This window comes from Chelon labrosus, assembly GCF_963514085.1.
Source record: "Chelon labrosus genome assembly, chromosome: 9".
NCBI lineage: Eukaryota > Metazoa > Chordata > Actinopteri > Mugiliformes > Mugilidae > Chelon > Chelon labrosus.
The window spans coordinates 17193621-17214505 of record NC_140359.1 but is presented as its reverse complement, the minus strand read 5'-3'; the positions used below and the strand labels follow the sequence as shown (position 1 = coordinate 17214505).

Sequence of the window (20885 nt, the reverse complement as noted above, 5' to 3'; positions counted from 1 at the left end):
GCTTAATAATTAATCACCATTGTGTCCCCTTATTTGGCAACAGATAGTGATGATCACCACCTTAACGGCAAGTGTCTGACTAGTCTGGATGTCCTTCATGGAGCACTGAGAAGGCTTTTCAGGCATATGAAAAGTTTAATGATGAAGCCCCTTTCTCACTGCCATTAAATACCAGTTGAAAGGTGGACAGAAAATCCTGTCATGTGCTGCACCTCCTTTATTGTAATTGGCGGCTTTTTAGTATTGTACGATGTAGAGTACTCAAGTGCCATTTAGAGATTAGAAGATGCCATTGCACATTGAAAATGAGAAAAAAAAAAAGATAATTCTTAATTTATTATAGATGTTCTTGAAAATTTCCTTCAAGGATAAAATGTTGTGTAACGTAACATCCATTACCTGATCTGGCTGTTTTGATATTAACAGACTGGAAGCCTCCATTCAGCGCCGAGGTGTCGATGATGTCCGAGTCAAAGTCACGGTGCGTCTTGCGGTAGACAAAGAGCGCCACGATGACCGAGATGAACAGGCACATAATGACTGCGATGACAATGCCCACGTACAGCGCCACGTCGTCCGTGCTCGGTGCAGCTGCAGGGGACACAAAGAGAAAGAGCGATACAGCGTCAGTATTGCTACTGGACGCAAGAGTGAAGTGCACAGAGATCTTCTTAAGGGGAGATGGATGGGAGAAATTAAAGTGGAAATAAACAGCTATGGAATTCTAATGGAGCAGCATTGCAGTGCAAACAAAAATAAAGGAAAAAAATGTCTCTAGTTTCGCCCCAGTTTCACCTCAAACCAGCATTCAGACTCAAAGCACAATCTCCATATGTTTAAATTAAACTTTAAGCGAGCCCTCGAGCATGTGCAATATGATAATTTGTCTAGACAGAGAGACAGCGACACCTTTCAAAATAAAAAAATAAAAAATGCACCAGCTCTCAAAATTTAATAAGGCTGTTAATTATTTTACAGGGGTCCTAACATCCTTCTTCTTTTTTTTTTTTTTTTTAATACGGCTGAGACTTTAATGGTGTTTCAGCGAGAACAACGGAGGAGGTGTCATTCATGATGCATATTTTAAAGCGGGAGAAAAGGGCCGAGACTTTAACTGATGGGTGATTCGGATGGTAAAAGGTATGAGCCACACTCACGGATAAAGAAGAGAAGTAATGAGAAATGGATGAAAGGGGACAAGTAAAGAGCAGCGGGGATAAAAAATAAGGAAGTAATAGGAGGAAAGCCAATCTGTGGAGAGGGATCTAGATAAGAGGACACAAAGGCAGAGGAGGAGCGAACAGATGTGAATTGGGAGTAAAGGAAGATATAGGATGGCGGATAAGATTGGCGGGGAGTGGAGTGGAGTGGGAAGAACAGAAAAGCAAGGAAACTTATAGAAAGAGAATAATAAATCAGGGAAGATAATCAGAAATAAGGAGACGAATAAATCAGGGAGAGGTGATAAGAGCAAAGAAAAAGGAATGTAAAAGAGGTAGAAATTCACTTCAGCAAAACAAACAAGGCAACATATTTAACATGAAAGTGCCTGAGCGGTCTCGCACTTAAAGCGCTGCTCATATAATCACGTCCTCTGTAGTTAGTGGGAGGGGGATTTGTCTGCAGCTATTAAGAAGAAGACAGAGAAGTATAGGAATCTTTTTTTTTTTTTAATCCACCCTTAAAGTTGAGAGCCAGATAACAGGCTTTTAGCTACATACAGCCTGAGTCATTTGCTTAAGGATTTGCCGGTGTCGCATCAGAACAAGTTCAGAAAGCATGAACTTGATTATGCAAGAATATTTTTTACTTTGAAGAGGCAAGCAAACGTCCATGCTCACACGTGCCTTGAACGCACACGTCCATAGAAGAGAGGTCACTAGCGATGAGGATGTCAGACGCTGTTGTACCACTTGAGGGAGCTATGAACCACTTCTAGTGTCTCTGGGGAGCTGAACATGTGAGGGTCATGCTTTCTCCTCATACACTCAGCTTCCATAAGACAAGTCAGGTCCTGAGGTGGCGGTGAAACAAATCTCTACGGGCACTTTGTCCTATGAATAGAAACATTACGAAGGTTTTAAGATTTCACAGTCAGATCGTGTATGAATCGATCTAAACCAGTGGTTTAAACTGCAGCGCACAATAAATGTATAAAAACTATATTAATATATGTATATTGGTCACAGCTGTTCAGAATGTAAAAAATAGACATGACATAGTGTAGAAGAGTTTTCAAGTGAGTTTTCAACTAGAGCTAAAACTTTTAGTCAATTGAGTGATTTGTCAGCCATCCTAAGGTTCATTAGGATGGCTGTATTGGCAATATTTTAATAATTGATTTTTATCCAGGAAAATACTATATGTATGTACAGTATTTGCTAGTTCAAATGTGGGGATCGTCTGTGTTTATTTGTGTTACATAGCAGTAAAATGTATTGCTGGGTGTTAGACGGCAATAAGTGAAATGGTATTTGCTGCTCTGGTTAACTGAGAAGGACATGTTCAACTTTTTCCTATTAATCTGTTACTATAGAGGACATCGGGCAGATGAATCAGTACAAATAATCATAATAACTACACTGTTGTCTACAACTACAGTGTCCTTACTTCCGTCAGAGTTGTCTTGCTTACTCACTGATCTCTAGATTAACTTGTCCCAAAAAATATTCATAGAATTCATGTTGACAGCCCCGGATCCTTGTTAACAAAAAGATTTATGACAATGTCAGTGTTTGTCGTAGCGGGTTCAGATCGCTGCCAAAATATCCGTTCATCAGATTTAACTTCATACAGTTGCCTACTTCCTTCAGATGGTGTTTGTTATAAATTCCCTGATGTGCCAGCTCCACTGCCGCGCATATTTGCCCTGTGATCAAGGTCCTTGTATTTGCCAAAGGGGAGCAGAATTAGATAATCCTCTTAAGTACCAGCTCCCTGATCTTAATTATGATCATCACCTCTCTCATCTATTTAGGGATGTTTTTTTTTTTATCCTGTTCCTGCTTTAACTTGAAGGTCTCCGACTTCAGAGCATATTGGATGTCAGGAAGCTACAAAAGTATCATTTTAAACTTTTCATATTTTCTTTTAGAGTGCTTTGGGACGCTTTGGTTAAGTTAACTCGACATTCTCAAAATATGTGTGTGTCTGTGTACTGACTGCAACTTGTTTTATACCAGTGGGCTTAAAAAGCCTTTCTTCACTATCTATCAGTTTATGTCCCATCTCTCTTAGATGTTTCTCTCTTCCATAAGTCACACCTCACTCTCTCTCCGACTCCCTCTGTCTCCGTCTCTTTGATTTGTAGATGAATGAAACAATGTCCCATTAGAGCCTTGACTTGCCTGAGTAACCTACATACAACTGTTGGATACCAACAATTTTTTAATTTTCCCTTTTTCTTTTGGCTTCTTCCTGACCCAAATTTCCTTTCTCTGCTCCCACCTACATCTTAGCACTTTTAATTAGAAAGAGTGCAGCAACACAAATCTACAAGGTCATTTATTTGTTATTATTATTCCGTACTGCTATCCTACTGCACTAATAACATGGATCAAAGTTGAAAAAAACATGCCTATGCTACTGTGAATAACACGGCAGTGTTCATTTAAATTAAAATTGTGAATTCATAGGTTACAAATAATACGCCACTGAAAGAGTGCACGCATCAGTATGCAAAGGTCATGTTTATATCTACCATTATCTTTTTAAAAACAGGTCTTTACAAGTTTAACAGTATGCTTTCCTTGAAAATTAAATTGAATCTGAACTCAATGAGGGTGACACTTACAATGACACTTTTAAAATTAAGAAAATCCAGTTGCACTAGTGTTGCAGGACCTTTTCTTGAACGCCAAAGTTGATTTCCTGCGCTCTGTATGTTTCTGCTTCTTTAGTCGTTCAATTCCATTGTGCCTCTGCATAAAGAGCAAAGAGCTGCTTTGTTTGAAAACTGCCTATTCTTTCATTCTGATGTTCTTTTACTGCCTGACAGCCTTGCATAATAGGCTGTCTTTTTTTCTGGCAAGATGGAGACTGTAAAAGGGACTGAACGTGGGTGTGCACTTTTGACCAAACCCGGACGAATGACTAATGCGTTTGGATCTTTGAAGCCAGACTGACAAAATCAGCAGAGATCTAATGAGGAGGGAGCGCAGTTTGGGTAGATACGGATAGGTGTACGCCTGTGTTCATTTTTATGAGCACTCAAGCGAGCACCGGCACAATGAATGCATGGACGGTCATGCGCACATACGCATGTCCGCGTTAACGTTTTCGCGCAACTCGAATATCTCCTGAGTTTTTCCTCCCTTGAACCTGACAAGCAGCTTCATGTCGGAAGCACTCGCAGGAAGGCCAACTAAATTGGATTTAGATTAAAAAATATGTGCTTTTCAGTGGACGCACCAGGAAGGAACTGAATAAAGAATAAATCGCTCGAGAAGAAAGAAATATTCGAACATCCCATCTGTGATGTTCCAGCGAGGGCTACCTGACAGCTCTCTATAGGAGGAAAAATGTCCTGTACTAAAGGTCACAAAACACACACAAATGTTTGTATGGCTACATTTGTGAGGACATCCATTAAAATAATGCATTCCCTAGCTCCTTACCCTAACCAGCTAAGTGTCTAAACCTAACCTTACCCTAAACTTAACCATAATTATAGCCTTTACCCTAAAACTAAGCCTTAACCCTCAAACAGTCTTGTAAAGAAGTGAGGACCGGCCAAAATGTCCTCACTTTGCACAAATGTTCTCAGTCCAATGGTGTAAAACTCAAACTGGTACACATGTATAGACACATCTACATGTTGCATCATGAAAACACTGAAGTATACACTTCTACTTCTGTCATGAAGTATGTGTACTTGCATTTATCAGGGTGAAGGGATGAGAAGCAAGACCCCACAATGTATAGCAATTAATTTTAGTATGAGGACTTGGTTTAAGGACAAGGGGGGTACGGTTACGTTTAGGCTCGGGTTAAGGTAAGGATTAGGTTTAGGCAAGAAAGTAGTTAAGGTGAGGGTGAGGAAATCTGACTTTATATAATGCTGAGTAAAGTGAAAACACGGCCGTGTGTGTCAGTGCTTTTCATTGCCTTTTCCAATTTAAGAATACATGCATGTGTGGCTGTGACTGATTCTCTGTGTGTGCACATACTATCGGCACAGCACTCTCCTTGCACAAAATGAAATTGTTGCTAACTATTCAATTTCTCAAGTAGATTATGGTTTGAGAGATCTGCACATTTGGCATTGATAACTTAGATGTTGAACTCTACCCAAGAACAGCACGAGATATGTAATATATTGAATGTTTCCCACTTTTCATGGGAATAATTAACTGTAACAGTTAGAGCAAGATGGAACATGTGTTTGTGTGATGCTTCCGTAGCCAAACGGTTTTTGGTTGCAAAACGAAAATTATTTTATTGCCAGTGTCACTGTGTGCGTGCCAAATTCAGTTTGTTTGGAGTGTATAGTCTTAAGAGAGTGGGTGTGCGGACTGATTGATGCGGCGCCTCACTGTGTGTCAGATATAAAGGGTATAATACCTGGCACAGAGAAATTAGCAACATGCAGTGTGTGCGCCAATGTGCGCGACTACCTATGTGTGTGTGTGTGTGTTTACATGTGCAAAAACCTGGAGGCTTGAGAATTAGCTAGCGGAACAGAAGTCCCGGCCTCCCCCCTGTCAGCATGGATCACTGTCTATTGATTGGCTGAGCTTTTTGTCATTCTCCGAGTCTGTCCAATCTGCCACAGAGAGGATTTAAAGAGGAGGATGGGGTGGAGTGGAGGGTGGGGGGCAAGGATAACTCAGATTAGCTCGTCTCTATCTTCTCTGTGATCTGCATCCAAAGCAGAGCTGTGGACAATCACTACTTGAAACTCATTCAGCTGCCTTTTTGATCTTGCTTGGCACAGAAACATGCAAACACCACCCATACTGCACTCCTGGCGCTCACATCCGCTCTAAGTAACTGTCAACGGTGAAAGGAAGGGAGAAGAGGCAGCAGTCTGTGACTATGTTTATCTTCTATAGTAGGATTGGAAAAAAAAAAAAGAAAGATGATTAAAATAATGGAATGGAATCACTAAAGCCAGAAGGTATAATTCTATGACTGCGCCCAACTCTCTATATAAATAAATTGGATCTCGAGCATTGTATAAGAGCTCTGTAATACAATGTAATTGCAGCTATTTATTGAGCAGCCTGAATGTAAGCCTTTTAGTGCAACTTACTTTATCCATCTGAAAGGAACATTATGGCCTCAGTGTCTGCCGGCCACAAATATGAATCCCAAACTTTTATCAGCGACTCTCCGCACAAATCTAGAGCTCAGCCTCCCACCCTTCTCATCCCCTCAAGCCGAGCTCGTCTTTAACTGACACAAACGTCCACATCGCATTTTCAACAAAACTGAACGTAGCACGACTCAAATGCATAACAAAGCAAAGATAACTGTAATACTTTTTTTTTTATAATTTCCTGTTTGGACCCGAGGGCCTCTAAGCCTTCACACACTAAATAATATGTGACAGCACCATCCTCGCTTTTGAAGCAGTTGACAGCTTGACTGCAGTGACTGATTCACTGACCTTGTTGTGGTCTTTTTTTTTTTTGTGAGTTTCAAACAGTGAGAGGATCTTAACTAACGCAGGTTAATCATATTCTGATAATAATTGCTAGGCCTAGTTGACATGGACTGAACTCCCACAGAGTGTATATGCTGGGAGAGGTGTTTTGGAAATAGAACTCTTACTAACTGACAAGCAGCTTCATGTTGGAAGCACTCACCAGGAAGGCCAACTAAATTGGATTTACATTACTTTTTCTGTAGCCAAGAGGTATGGGGGTTACGTTTCGGTGAGAACAGTTCTTTCTGTAAAGATCTAATTCAGCACTTTTAACACCAATCAAGCACAACATTATGACTATCTTCCTAATATTGGGTAGGTCTCCCTTGTGCCTCCAAAACAGACTTATCAGAGACCTGTGGTGTCTGGCAACAAAATGTTGTTAGTGGGGGCCTTGGGTTGAGGGGAGGGGCCTCTGTGGATCAGGCATCCCACAGATGCTCGATCAGTTAAAGATCTTGGACATTTATTGCTATTGGGTGGGGGTGGGGGTGCCTGGTCTGGTCTAGGTGGGTGGTACATATCTAAGTAACATCAGCATGAATGCCAGGTCCAAAAGTTTCCCAGCAGAACATTGTATTGTCACAAGATGGTCAATGTTATTCACTTCTCCTGTCAGTGATCATAATGTTATGCCCGATCAGTGTATGTGACTGTAGCTGGAGTCTATGTAACTTGTAATAGAGCATTCAGTCTGATTCAGGGCTGAAGAATTAATCGATTTCTAATTCAAATTCTGATTTGAAAATGTAATAAATGCATGCTGGAAGCAAGTTATACCGCATCTTTAAATTCTCATCCTTGCGTTGCAATATACAATAGTCAGCTCATGATCATGAATACAATGTTTTGCTGAGAAACCTTCTCTCCGGACATTGTTGCAGATCACGCACACCCAACAATGCCAACAGTAGTGCCCCACTGCAGGGACCATCCCCAGGAGGACACTGCACCTGCTGAAATGCAAAAACCTGTAGGGCAGCTTGGGGAGCACAACAAAGACAAAAGGTATTGACGTTGCTTCCCAATGTGATTGGGACCAGAATATGCCACCTTCACGGAGACCCCACTTTGCAACCAACAGGACCCAAAGAATCCACTGTCAACATCCCAGCGCCAGACACCTGCTTCAGTGCATATTTTAGATCTGTTACACAATAGATATAAGAATCGAAGCTTTAAACATCATATTACAAATCGAGCCGCAGTATCTAATCTGATATATCCCAGTCTCGTTTTTTATAGCTAATAAGTAAATATGAAGTGGTTTATTAAATCACACAAAAAATGAAATGCATGTTACAACTGTTATCATACTCTGGGAAAACAGGATCAGCTTGGTGATTAGCGGGACTCAAAGCCACTCATGGAACGTCCCAGTGCTCGTGTTGTCGACTGCATTTTCGGAATGACAATCTGCTAAATGAGCTATGGCTGTTTCTGTCTCATCTGCAGCTCCCTCTGTATCTTTATCTGTCTGGGACTAGTTATCTTGCAAAGCACACTGTACAATGAAACTGCTTCAGCAGACCCTAAATGAGAGTCATTAGAACACATAACAGACGCTCATAGATTGCTTCAAAGATAAATTGAGAGCTCCAGCCATGAGAGAAGTAAAAGCAGAGTAATAGATGGCAGAGGTTCTTCTTGCACCTCTCAGTTCTGTCTTATAGTAAATTTCTCTTGTTATGTCAGCAGATATAGAAAAAAAAGGGAGGGCAGGAGAGACTTAATATATCCTTTGAATCCTATAGTGTCCCCCATTTTTATTACTCATTCTGTATTACCAGGTGATTTCTCTGTAAATTATCCTCCAAGGAAAGTAGGTAAAAACTGGAGGGCAGATTCAAAATTCGTACTTGGCCCACACCGAGTTCTAGGGGACCGAATAAGCTTGTAAACACAAAGTAACTGTTCAGAACGGAGGCAAATTGCCTTCTCTGGCAATGATTCAGAGCCGGCTGGCGACTCTCCAAAATGTCCACAGCTGCAACTAACTCACAAATTGTGAATCAAGTGAACTGGTGCTGAATCGATTGACTGTTATCAGGCAGGAAGAAAGAAAAAATCTAGTTAATTAAAGGAATCTATCAACATCGTGGTGCGGCCATTTCCAAGGGACGGCTATGGGATTCTGCACTGCATTTTAAATGGAAGAAGACTTTCTACGCATGTTTGCATTTGCTGTGTATGTTATGCAAAACGACACATAATAGAAGTAGCATGTAACGTAATAAACTGTATAAACTGAATGATTATTGACTTTCGACTTATGCTTTCTGTTTTATTGCTATGCTATGTTACAACAATGGATAAGAGTTTTGCTCTGGTCTTATGATCTGTTCTCTTGATCCCATCTTATCAAGCAATTCTGAAAAACAGCAAAATCGGTGACTTCACTGGTTCTCAGGCAAAGGAAGTTGTGATGGTATTGTGGCATAGTTTCATGCAAAACGCTCATCCCCATAAAAATAAACTCTAATGGTGATGTTTGTACAAAGCCACAATTTGGGGTTTTTGTCCACCACGAGTGAATGCCAATATAATTCTTGATAATGCAGACTTTCAATCCATCTGTCTACACGTCAGCCCTACGGTTGATTAGTGATCCACTCTATCTACCATGAATCTCTCTCCTCTAAAGCCTGTTATAGCTAATGAACTACGTTTAATTTAAACTCTACAGAAAAATCTAAGGAACCTGTTACAGTTGGGCAGGCATGGCACCCTACACAGAGTAAGACAAAAGGAAAATGGATGATGAAACACAAGACGTCAACTTACATGGAATTCCCAAATCAGGCCTTTCTTTGGGCTCAGTGGACTTCTGAAACAATGAACCTTGGGGATGGGAAAAGAAAGGGATGGTGGGATGGATGGAGGAAGGGAAAGGAAAACACAAATTAAACAAATAGGTCAAATAAAATGGGATAAACATGACAGGACACAGACCTTGACATGCCAATATTTGTGTCTAACAGCCTTTGCGCTGTTCTGCAGTAAGCATAGTTGTGCTTGTCTAATTAGTAGCTGCAACCCAAAAATAAAGAAAAAAAAAATGAGAAAGTCATTTCAGTAAGTCAGCTGCTGCTGTGTCATGCTGAGTGGTCCACTTAGTCGTGGCAGACAGAAGGTCTATGACACAGATAAACTGCTGATGTACTGATATATAATTGAAGTGCTGGTGTATAATTGATAAAGGCAACACAGCAACATGGTGCGCTTAAAAGCTTCTTGCCAGACCAGCTGAGCGTTGAAGACACACCGATTCAGCACTAAAGCCCAAAAAAAAACAAAAAACTGGCGAGGTTAAGTGGGGTGATATACACATGTAATCGTACAGTAATATTTGCACAGATGACAAGAATAACGTGGCTTTTCTGTTTACCTATGCAGGCAGCTGAGCTAGTCTGCTTTAGAATTTTAAAGTAATTTGTTTAGCGTGGTTATTGGCATGCTTTAGCACTTTTTATTTTTTTTAATCAGGTTTCTTGTCCTTCTACTAGAAGACTTAGTAACTGACTGCATTTATAAAAGTGCATCTAGCAAATGTTACGGTGATGAATGTCTGAATCAGTGATGATAGCAGGGGGCTACATTCCATGACGAATATGCGGCAAGCTTTAATTACGATACAATTGTTCAAACAAACAATAGTAATGAAAATGCGGCGGCAGTAAAATGAAGCATGAATGTTTGAGTAAGAGCCAACAAGAGCACGATGGAAAAGAAAAGATAGCGACGACGATGAGGACAAAATGTTGAAGCAAAAGAAGCAGAACACAGCTAACACGCTGCGCGGGAAACAAAAGGACAGAGTGGCCGCGATGAGAAGGAACAAAAGAGGAAGAATAGCGCGTTCAGTGGGGAGATGGGTTGTTTGATGCCGCGCCGTACCTGCTGCTGCTACTGCTGCTCGTTTTGTACAATCCGAGCGCACACACAACCGCAACTCAGGGCTCTATCCAAACACTAACGTTAGCCTACATAACCGGCAGCATCTCCAGTGATTACTGTGGTTTTGGAGACGGTGCGGCAGATTAGATGTGCTCTGGGGGTACGGCTATGTAGCTGGCACGCTCGCGCACGTGCGTACACATACATAGTAGCTAGTGGGGGAAATGTCATGCTCTCAAGCTCAAGGATGACGTTGCTGTGCTTTGATTGAATCTGCTCCAAGAATCCTGATCAATGTGTCAGGAAAATGTCAACAGTACAAAATATACTGCATAGAACATCAGAAATAACTCTTTGAGGAAACCCTGAAAGACTGTAACACACACACACCGATATAACCCTCAGATAAACACATAAACACAAAGAGAGAAAGTCATTCCATGCAGTGCAGAAGAGAGGTCAAACGGATTTCTACCACTCGTGGTTTAACAGGACATCTTTAGAGAGAGAGGCGGCAAGAGACGGTGGATGGTGGATGAGATGAGTAGAGAGGGAGGAGGTGTTGGTGGAGAGAGAAAGCAAAGAAGAGGGAGAGTAGAGTGAAGTGCTTTTGAACGCAAAGTCAATTACAGAGCGCCATCTAAAACATTAACTGCCTCACTACATTGACAGTGCTGGTTTTTGAAGTTTCATTCAAAAACCTTGAAACCTCAAAAACCAACAGCTAAGCACCGCCATACCACTGAACCATCTAGTGTCTGTATATAGTCCACATCTCAACAGAGCTGTCATTCATAAACCAAGTGGCTGAATGGTACATGAGTCATTTCATGCCTTTCAAATACAGTTATACCCCCCTACACCTACCCCAACCCCCCGACAACTGTACATACACCAGTGCATACAGTACACAGAGGGACGCATGGCTCGTGTGTTACAGCTACAGGAAACAGCTGACACATTAGTGCTGTCATAAAACCATGTGCGCGCCGTCATTTTAAAGACAGAAAATCAATCACAGGAAACGAGTCTGGATCTATGCCTCTCTGGGTTTTATTCCAGATTCTGTGGCAGTAACTCACAGGCTGCAGGGAATCCTTTTGATGGACCAGAGATGCGGCATATGATATACAGTGTTAGAAGTGGAGGTGGCTGTATGTACAGTAGGTCCTATCAATAGTGGGCCTACGGCAAGGCTTTTTAAGGAACTGCATCATATTATTCCATTACTCATGACAGACACCGTCTATTAAATCATCACTGCTATCCCTCGTGGCTGCAGAGAGAAGTCCCTCACTTAAGTTAACAGCTCACTTGGCTTGAGGCTTTGCGTCTGCTGTTTAGTTATTTATTTATTTATTTTTTTAAACAGAACCAGAAATGTCTCAAAAGCCCATCAAAAATGATAAAACTTTCATCATGAAATAAAATCATGAGACTATGCAGACAACATTGTATTTTCTAAATAGCATGGCTTTCAACACAGGGATTTGCATATAAATCCATGTATTGCAGCCATCATCCAGCACACAGATCAGATTCAGATTCAGATTCAGACAACTTTATTCGTCTCCGGGGCGCAGTTTAAGGCTCATGTGAGCAGCATGACGTGCAAGGACACTTTTAAGGAACAAAAAAGGCCTGTTATTGAATTTGGTGCAAGAACAAGAGCATGTCCTGGGATTGAAGGGGATCCCTGCTTTCAGTTAGCTTCAGACATGGGCTGGACACAGCTCAGCTTGCTGGCGTCATTTTCTGGAGTGGAATTAAAGTCAATGGTACCATAATTACCATTATTTAAAGGTGCAGTTTGTATAGTTTGGTGGCCCCTAGTGGCGGGGGTGCAGATGGAGTGTGCTGGAGAGCCTACAGTGGCCAACATGTCAACGTAATAACATCGCTAGAGCCAGTGTTTGGTTTGCACGTCCTGGGTTACTGTAGAAACATGGCGGGACAATATGGCACACTCTGCGGAAGAGGACCTTCTCTCTGTGTAGACATAAAGGGCTCATTCTAAGAAGAGGAAAACCCTGCAAATCTCATTTTCCGGCGATTATACACTAATGAAAACATAATGATGGCACATATTCAATTTCTTCCAATAGATGTCCCTAAATGATACACAGAACTTTAAATGTAATTTGTGATGACAGGCTGAAACATACGGGAGAGGACAATGAGGGGGAATGAGGGAGAGAGACGGAGAAGAGAGACATTTTTCAGACAGGGAGCGTGAATATGCACAGAAAGAAAGGGGAAACTGAAAGATGATTATTATGTATTATGTTTTTTTTTTACCATAACTGTTAGGGACATGGAACATTCATTTTCAGATAGTCCCTGACTGACCCTAGGACCATGTCATTGTCTGTCTACCGTATCTGTATTGTATCATCTGTTTCTTCCAAGAAACCTTTTAAGACAAACAGCAAGATCTGTCTCCTCTGGTCTGAGTCTCTCAAAGAACTTTTTTAACTGAAAAATATATGAAAAAAATCTCTCTGTGTCTGCCATGTTGTGTGAAAGCCTAATGAGAACATTGTCCCTCTCTCCCTCTTTCAACGTCACATACTTGTCTGCCAATTACTCTGAGCACATGGAGTAACAAGCGCTATTCCAACAAGTTAACAAATATAATTGCCTCCACCTTGAAAAAAAAAACTGCTGCTGCTATGCTGCGCCGCCGTCATGACTCAGCCTACATTTTCCATGCAGAGCTGAGATTTAGTGATGTCAGAAATCAGTAATCTGTGGGTGGATTTTGGGTGATTGTTCCCGACATCATTATTTATAATTATTATGGAACAGGTGTTTTTGGCTTGAGTGACGGACGGGAAAGTGGCGAGAGTAAATGACCTTTAGAACCTGTCCAATATATTCTCCATATTGTGCAAAGAAGAAGAAACTGGAAGGCTGAGTGAGATCAAATCGCTTTTAAGAGGAACGAAGAGAAAGAAGGTCTGGAAGGCTTATGGAGAAGCCATAAAACCAGAGGTGTTGAGAGGAAGAAGCAAGAAAAGTTGACAATAAGGGCAGGGAACTAAATGTAAAGAACTGTAGAGTTAGATTAGATTAGATAAGATTAGATAGTGAAAGTGAGTGAAAGTACACACATGCAGACAAAAGGTAAAAAAGAAGGCAAAGCTATGTTTTTGTCTCAGGAACAATATATATGTATAAATGTTTCTAATACACTGTACAACACCACTTGGAATTATCAGTTTTATTTCTAAAATACAGCGCTATTGATTTCTCTATATGGATCAACAGTGGTTTCAATTATCCCATTAAGTTAATATCCCATCACTCAACATGGCTCTTGTCCTTGGGTTAAAAATCTAGCCATGCGTCAACACTCAATGGTCTCGCTAACCTGGGGTCAATTACCTCTTAAATCGATTGTTATCCAAGCACACGCTGCTCAACATTTGTCTGAATTGGCATACTCATTGTTCATATTTGCATGTAAAATGTTGCACAGCATCTGTCCAGAGACAAGATGCTGCTGCTGCTGCTGCTCTAAGAGAATCATTTCTGTCTACTTACTTTGCATACATAGCCCGTCGGTGCAGTTTTGAGACTGGAGTACGAGTCCCTCGCAGTCCTTCCCACCGTTCTTGGGAGCCGGGTTGTTGCACTCCCTCCTCCTCCACTGCGTGCACTCTGTCCCACAAGCAGACCACTTACTCCAGTCTGTCCACACGCCATCCACTGGAGGGAAAGGCGCCAGGGGAATGAGAAACACATAAAAGACAAGGCATGAGAGAGGAAACAAAGGGCAGATCAATGATAATGGTTGCAGTTATGTCCCAAGCCTTGTAAAGTGTACCATGGAGAAGTAGACAAATAAAAAGGACAGAAGATGAATGTAGCAGAAGCTGAGCAGCAGAATAGAATAGAATTACCTGTGCACAGGGAGGTGCAGGCCAGTTTTTGTATGGCCTGTCCATCACAAGGCAGTCCTCTGTTCAGGGGGGCGGGATTAGTGCAGCTCCTGGTTCGTTTCTGGAAGCCTCGTCCACAGCGGCTGTTACAGACGGACCACTCCGTCCACGTCGACCAGCCGCCGTTCACTGTGGTAACAGAGATCAGTCAGCTGATTAATCAGATCAGTCGGCTTATAATGATCCATCCATGCATTAATCCTATTAACGCCCACTATCTTAGAGAGGATGTAATGTAAGCTACCGATTCATACTGTGTATGTATTTCTTATTCTCGTTATTTTTCTCAGTGTTGGCAGTCTGTGCAAGTTTCTCGCATCACAAATTATCACACATATTACCACATAATTACACACACACATTATGATCTTATGATAACATATACACGTAGCACGTCAGGGAAGGCATGCTGCCAGACAAAAAGCAAAATAAATTATGGAGGATGAAGGAGAGCGAGAAGTATTGTCAGTATTTTGCGTTTCCCTGAGCAAATGATGCAAAGAACATCGTAAATTCTGCTTTCAGCTGCTAATTTATCCAAGCATCGGACATGGCAGCGCGACAGCAACGTGAAACATCTGCGCCGACAGGTTAGGCCTCTACTGCCAGTGACGCACGCGGTCCGAGTAAATGAGACAAGCAGGACACTGCGATGGAGAGATGATAAGGACAACAGATTTGAAGAGGCTTGTCACTAGAGCTGATGTTCCCCAGCTGACTCACCTTTCAAACGCATTTTAGAGGAAATACACGCTCAGGAAAGAACATACGGTGATGAAATCTAGTTCGAAGGCAGCACTATGAGACCTAATTTGACGGCAGCACATCTTTTGGAACAGCTAACCACAAAAGGTTTTGGATAATAATTCTCCGACCTACAAATAATAACTCACATATTTGGATTTTGTGCTCCTATGTGTTCTTCTTCGCTATATGAATTAAGTTGAACTGAACTGAATTTAATATATGGAGTGATGACAAGTGGTGGCAAATATCTTCTGATACCATACAGTTATTAAAGTTATATGAGCAAAAAGTAACTGAATACTGCCAATTATTACATAACATTTTACATTTCTTCATCGAAAGCATTGCAACTTCTCATCTATTTGCCGGCTAACAACCCTCAAGGAGGCCAGATTGCAAGGTGTCGGTAATCACAGCTCTGAAATTAACACAAACACAAATACCTCTTGCACAGCTTAATACCGAACAGGGCCCCAGACACTACAATGAACAAACACACACACAACTTCAAGCCACCTCATAATGAATATCTATGGTTTCCTCGTGTTGTCTGAATTATCCGAGCTATCCGTCTTGGTGGAGGCAGCATGTGTCAGGAGGTTTTTGTTGCTGGATTTTTCCTGCACACCGAAACCACACATGCTCCTCTGCAACTTTTCCACTTCCCTGCAGCTACTGTTGCACAGCTTTCCTCTCCGTGTTTACACTGACTAACACACTCAGCGGAGGGCTCAGACTGACGCATTAAGCTGCGTCGTAAATCACAAACTATGACACTGTTGGTGTTCACTCTTGTTGGAGAAGAGTTTTCTGAATACTTACTCAAAAAAGTGTATGTTTTCATGTTCTATTTTTTATTTCTTATCCTCCTTCGCCCCACCGTTTTTACGTCATCTCTCTTGTTTTTTACCTCTACATAATTGCCCTGCGTCCTGTCACATTCAGACTCGGCTCTTCCTTTATTATTTTGTATTATCGTTGCCGTTTTTCAGGAAAATTCAGCAGGACAGCGCCGACAAAGAAAAGGGCAGATGACACAGACAAGAAGGGAGAAATCAGGTAAAAGTCAGCATGAGTCACAAGGACACCCAGAGAGAGAAGGATTCAAATGGGGTGCAGGGGGTTGAAATTCCTCTGCAGGATCTCGACAGCTCCGTCAGCTCGGCCTCAGTGGACAGTCCCCATCCTTTTTCTCAACGCCCAATCAAAGATGAATCATAAAACAAAAAGAAACCACTAAATTCAAGTAGGGATGCTTTTGTCATATCAGGGTTTTCTACTTTTTTTTTCTTCTTCACTCAACTGTTTTCACCCACTTTGTTCTCCTCTGTCTCTCCTTACCTGTCTCCCCTCCATCTGTATAGCTGTTTCATTTTTTTTTTTTTTTTGCCCTCATGTTTTTTCCACCACTATTTCACCTTGTCAACAGTGTCAGCCAGGCCCTCGTGGAGCCGAGAAGATTGAACCACAGATTGAACAATCTATTTCTGTAAGGATACATCAGTGTCAAAGCACTCCATCTCTCGTTGTTTGTATCGAACAGGCACACATGCTCAGTTATTTTGATTGAAACACTCCTCCTAGTGAATGGAGTCAGTGTCATATTTGAGAGAAACACTCCCTTTCTATGTGTGTGTGCGTGCATGTGATCTGCTACACGTCGTTTCTCCTCAAAATGTTTCCTCTCCTCTCATGTCAGTGTGACATTTTTTACAAAGGAAAAGAAAAAAAAAAAAAGTGAAACATGTGAATGTGAAACATGTGAAGCGTGCGAATCACGTTCCTCCCCTAAACAAGCTTTTTCTTCTTGTTGTTGTTTGTCACAGCTGGTACCCTGCCATATGCTGCACAATTCATTTATAGCCGCGGCTCTTGGCTGAAAGCGCCAACATTTGGAAAGCCCAAGTGTTTCTAATTTAAAACTGAAGGCGTGATTGGCGGGCTTTAACTGGGCGAGGTCAAGGGCGACGTGAGGATATCAGGCCAATCACAAAGAGAATTGTAAAAAAATAAAAAATTGAGTTGGCATGGCAGTAGGGCTAATTTCACGTGGCAGATGGGGGCCGGCTTGGCTAATCACAGACGTGGTTGTGTGGCTGCAGGTAGAATTTAAAAAGGCGTCATCGCGGTAAAAATACTAAACATTAGACACTTTTTTTTGTTTGTTTTTAAGATACACACACAGATCTATGCATGCGAACTTACCATAAACAGTGACAGTGGCTGTCGTGCTCCGTCTTTTGGCCACTATGTTCTTAGCCACACACGTGTAGTTGGCTGTGTCGGACAGACGCGCCTGCTTGATGATCAGGTTGTGGTCGATGGTGATGTAGAAGTTTCTGTCCTCTGCTGGGTCGATTATCTCTTCATCCTTTAGCCACTCCACCTGGGAGAAGAGGAAAACGAGGTCAGTATAACGGTTTCTTTACACCGCTATAAAAGAGAAAAGATGAGCAAAAATGCATTTATCTATACTGAATGGTGCATCATGATACTATGGAGCTGTACATGTTATCGGTATTTATAGTGGACAGGGTCGATCCTGCCGCAAAGCCAAAAACAAATTAAAGCAGAGTTAAAATAGTGTTATTGCCAGCTGAGGATTATGAACTGATCCACCATGACAGAAATTGCTGATAAAAGGAAGGGGAAACAATAACAAACATTTCTTAGAGTAAAACAGTATTTCCTGTGAGAATAAAAGTAGAAAATTACAATAAAAAATAAAGCGTAGGTACGGGTATAATATTGTTTTTAAACATTTCCATATGGCATAAAGGTAAGATTTATGAAAGGGTCTTATTTTATTAGGCGCACTCATATTCAATATTCCAGGTAAATAGACATCCGAAAGAAAGGAGACATTCATGCTTCATCCCCAAAATCAATTGTCAACTGCTATTCTCATAACTTACAGGTTACACATTTACAAGCAGCTAAATGTACTTTATGTGGTTGGATGTAATAATAATAGTAGTAGTACTTGTACTTCATTAGATATTTACCCGTCAATACGCAGAAATCCTAAAGACCTTCGACTAGAGTGGATCCTTCACAATATAAAACCCTACTGTGGCAGGACAGCAGAGGACAAAACCCTGAACATATGCTTTTGTAAGGTACTTTGGGTGAAGGGTAGGACAGCGGGAAACTGTTCTATTTATGAGCCTAATCACATTTCCTGAGTGCTGTATTTACTGGCCCGAACCCTCATAAATTCAGCCCGTCCCAGCTTTATGGCAGGCGCATAAATGTTCTAGCCGTGTTGTTTAATTCATGTTGTTTAATTTCCTCCTCCCTTCACATTAGGAAATGGAAATCTCAGATGCAGAAAAAGAGAGGAAATTCAAGTGTTATTCTTCAGTTTACTGGCTGCTCAGGCCCGGGCTGTCATTCTTCTCTCGCTCAGTTATTCCACCTGCTTCTCTCTCTCTCTATGATCTTTGGAGATTCGGTAGTACTCTTGGAGCGCGGGGCTCGCTGCAGCACTGAATGCTCAATCTTAAGTTGGATGCTGTGTGACCTTTCAGTTTCTATTACAAAGCAAAGGTTACACTGAGAGAAAAAAAGGCAAAGCCAAACAAACAAAAGCATTTACAGACAGCGCGAACGTTCAGGCAACACGTGTATCCTTATGCTGTGCGAGTACAACATACAGTAGGTGCTCTTTCTCGAGAAAAAAAACAAATGCTGTACATATTATACAGTGGAGTAAAATAACAGGGTGTTGGGATCTCTTTGTATTAGTTGCATCGAAGGAGTCTAGTTGTTCAGTCGAATGCAGCAAAGCACCGCCTTTTAGAAAACATTTCCCTTCATTCAAATATAATGCATGCCCTTGCAAAATCTTGCATCAGTTAATTCACTTATAGATGCATATTCTATAAACTATCAAAATAACATCTTACAGTATATCAATAGTCTTTGCAACAGTATTCTAATTCTGCAACAGTAACTGGAAAATTTAAGAACTTCTTGATATTTTATTCCTTTGATTAACTGGTTTTACTGAGACCAGTACACTAATTGGAGCAATGTTGCATCTTAAGTGTGAATGATCAACTTGACTGTAATCTCTTCACAACAACAACAAAACTAACACATAAAAACAAATAGTTATTTAACAGAATTTTCAAAGCACCGTCACCAATGAAGTGTCTCGTCCCTGAGCTGGATTTGCCTCTTGATGAAGATAAAATATCTACACTTCAGTGAGGAAAATTTTCGGTCAGAAACGAAACAAAAAGTGAGAAAAATCGTTGTCAAAGAAACTGATCCCAAAAGAAATTTCACTTTATAAGCCCTGAGTAAGATGGCTGTCAGCTAGTGCACATGGATTTCATCCCATTTCTCAGTTTTCCCGTTAATAGCTATACATAGGCAGAGCATAATCACAATTACCTCGTATCTCACATAGCTAGCTATAAAAAAAAAATAAATAAAAAAAAATGGCCAATAGTGCAAAGTTAATATCATGGCCCTGGATTCTCTGAAAGAATAAGATGACACAGAAAATATTAACGTGAAAAAAGGAAAGTATCCGTGACTTTTCCACCAACGGCATGGACACTTGAAAGAAAACGACGCTGCCATCTCCAAACAAAGCGCATCTAACGTGGCTTATAGTCAATCAAGTGCCTTTTAATGTGGAACTCATCACTTGATCCCCTCTCTGATCAAAATGACACAAATAATTTACCACTACGTTGTCACTTTTCAGTTGAGCAAACCACTGATGTCAATTTGAAGCCCTAATTCATTAAATGGATGATGGGTGTATTTTAGAATTCATGCAAATCTTCCTGCAGGCACTTGAAAGTATAGGAATGGAGATTTGTTTGACGGTTAGGCTAAGGTGAGACTAATGAAACAGAAAAATGATGCTTTTGTGTTTGGTAATTCAAGAAAATGAATAATTTACATATCTGTGAGGTGACCCTGAAATGAACTTAGATGTGCACTTTCTTTTGCATCTCATGGCTATCTAATATTGGCTCATTTTCCTAAATGAACAAATACCAAAACATAATAGTTCTGTTTCATTTGTTTGATAGGGTTCACTTTGGTCTACTTTTTAGACTTGTGTGAAAATCTGATGTTTTGAGTCATTTTTATGTAGAAATTTAGAAAATTCAACACTGTATATTAGTGTTTGACCAGCTGCAACTACCAACTTTTGTGTTTTTGTCAGCTTAGAATAGTCCGTCATATCTACACCCAAGGGAAAGGTCAGAGTGAATAACTCCACACAGAAAGGCCCAGTCGGCCCATGGATTAGGACTCGGGACCTTCTCGCTGTGAGGCATCAGTGCTAATTAGAATTTTGAACTAAAAAAATGTTATCTGCCATAACAACATAATACGTAAAAAGTCGTCAAATGTGTCCCATTATCGTGACGGTCGAGGCAGACCGAACACCGAGGGTCAACAGAGTGTGCAAGAAATGGAAAAAATAACTGGGTAAGAATTTGCGGCAGACGAACACTGTGTCTGATATCCGAACATAACAACACAGACGCACTCTTGGATTATTAAATATCACAGACAACTGTGGGCAGATGAGCGTGATTCTTTTTTCAATTCAATTTTATTTATATAGCACCAACAATAACCAAATTGTCTTGCTTCGTGAGACCAGCCGGGTAGCG

At 41.0% G+C, this 20885-nt stretch overlaps 1 protein-coding gene across 1 annotated transcript in view; it reads right to left on the bottom strand.

Moving 5' to 3' along the window:
* The window catches only part of unc5ca (unc-5 netrin receptor Ca), a 184168-nt gene that overhangs the window by 22403 nt on the left and 140880 nt on the right, over positions 1-20885 (bottom strand). Inside the window, exons 5-9 of the mRNA XM_084552055.1 lie at positions 17443-17623; positions 14452-14619; positions 14093-14257; positions 9434-9490; positions 400-591 (exon numbers count right to left, since the gene is read on the bottom strand). Coding sequence (XP_084408181.1) covers positions 400-591; positions 9434-9490; positions 14093-14257; positions 14452-14619; positions 17443-17623 — 763 coding nt within the window. The remainder of the gene's footprint in view (positions 1-399; positions 592-9433; positions 9491-14092; positions 14258-14451; positions 14620-17442; positions 17624-20885) is intronic.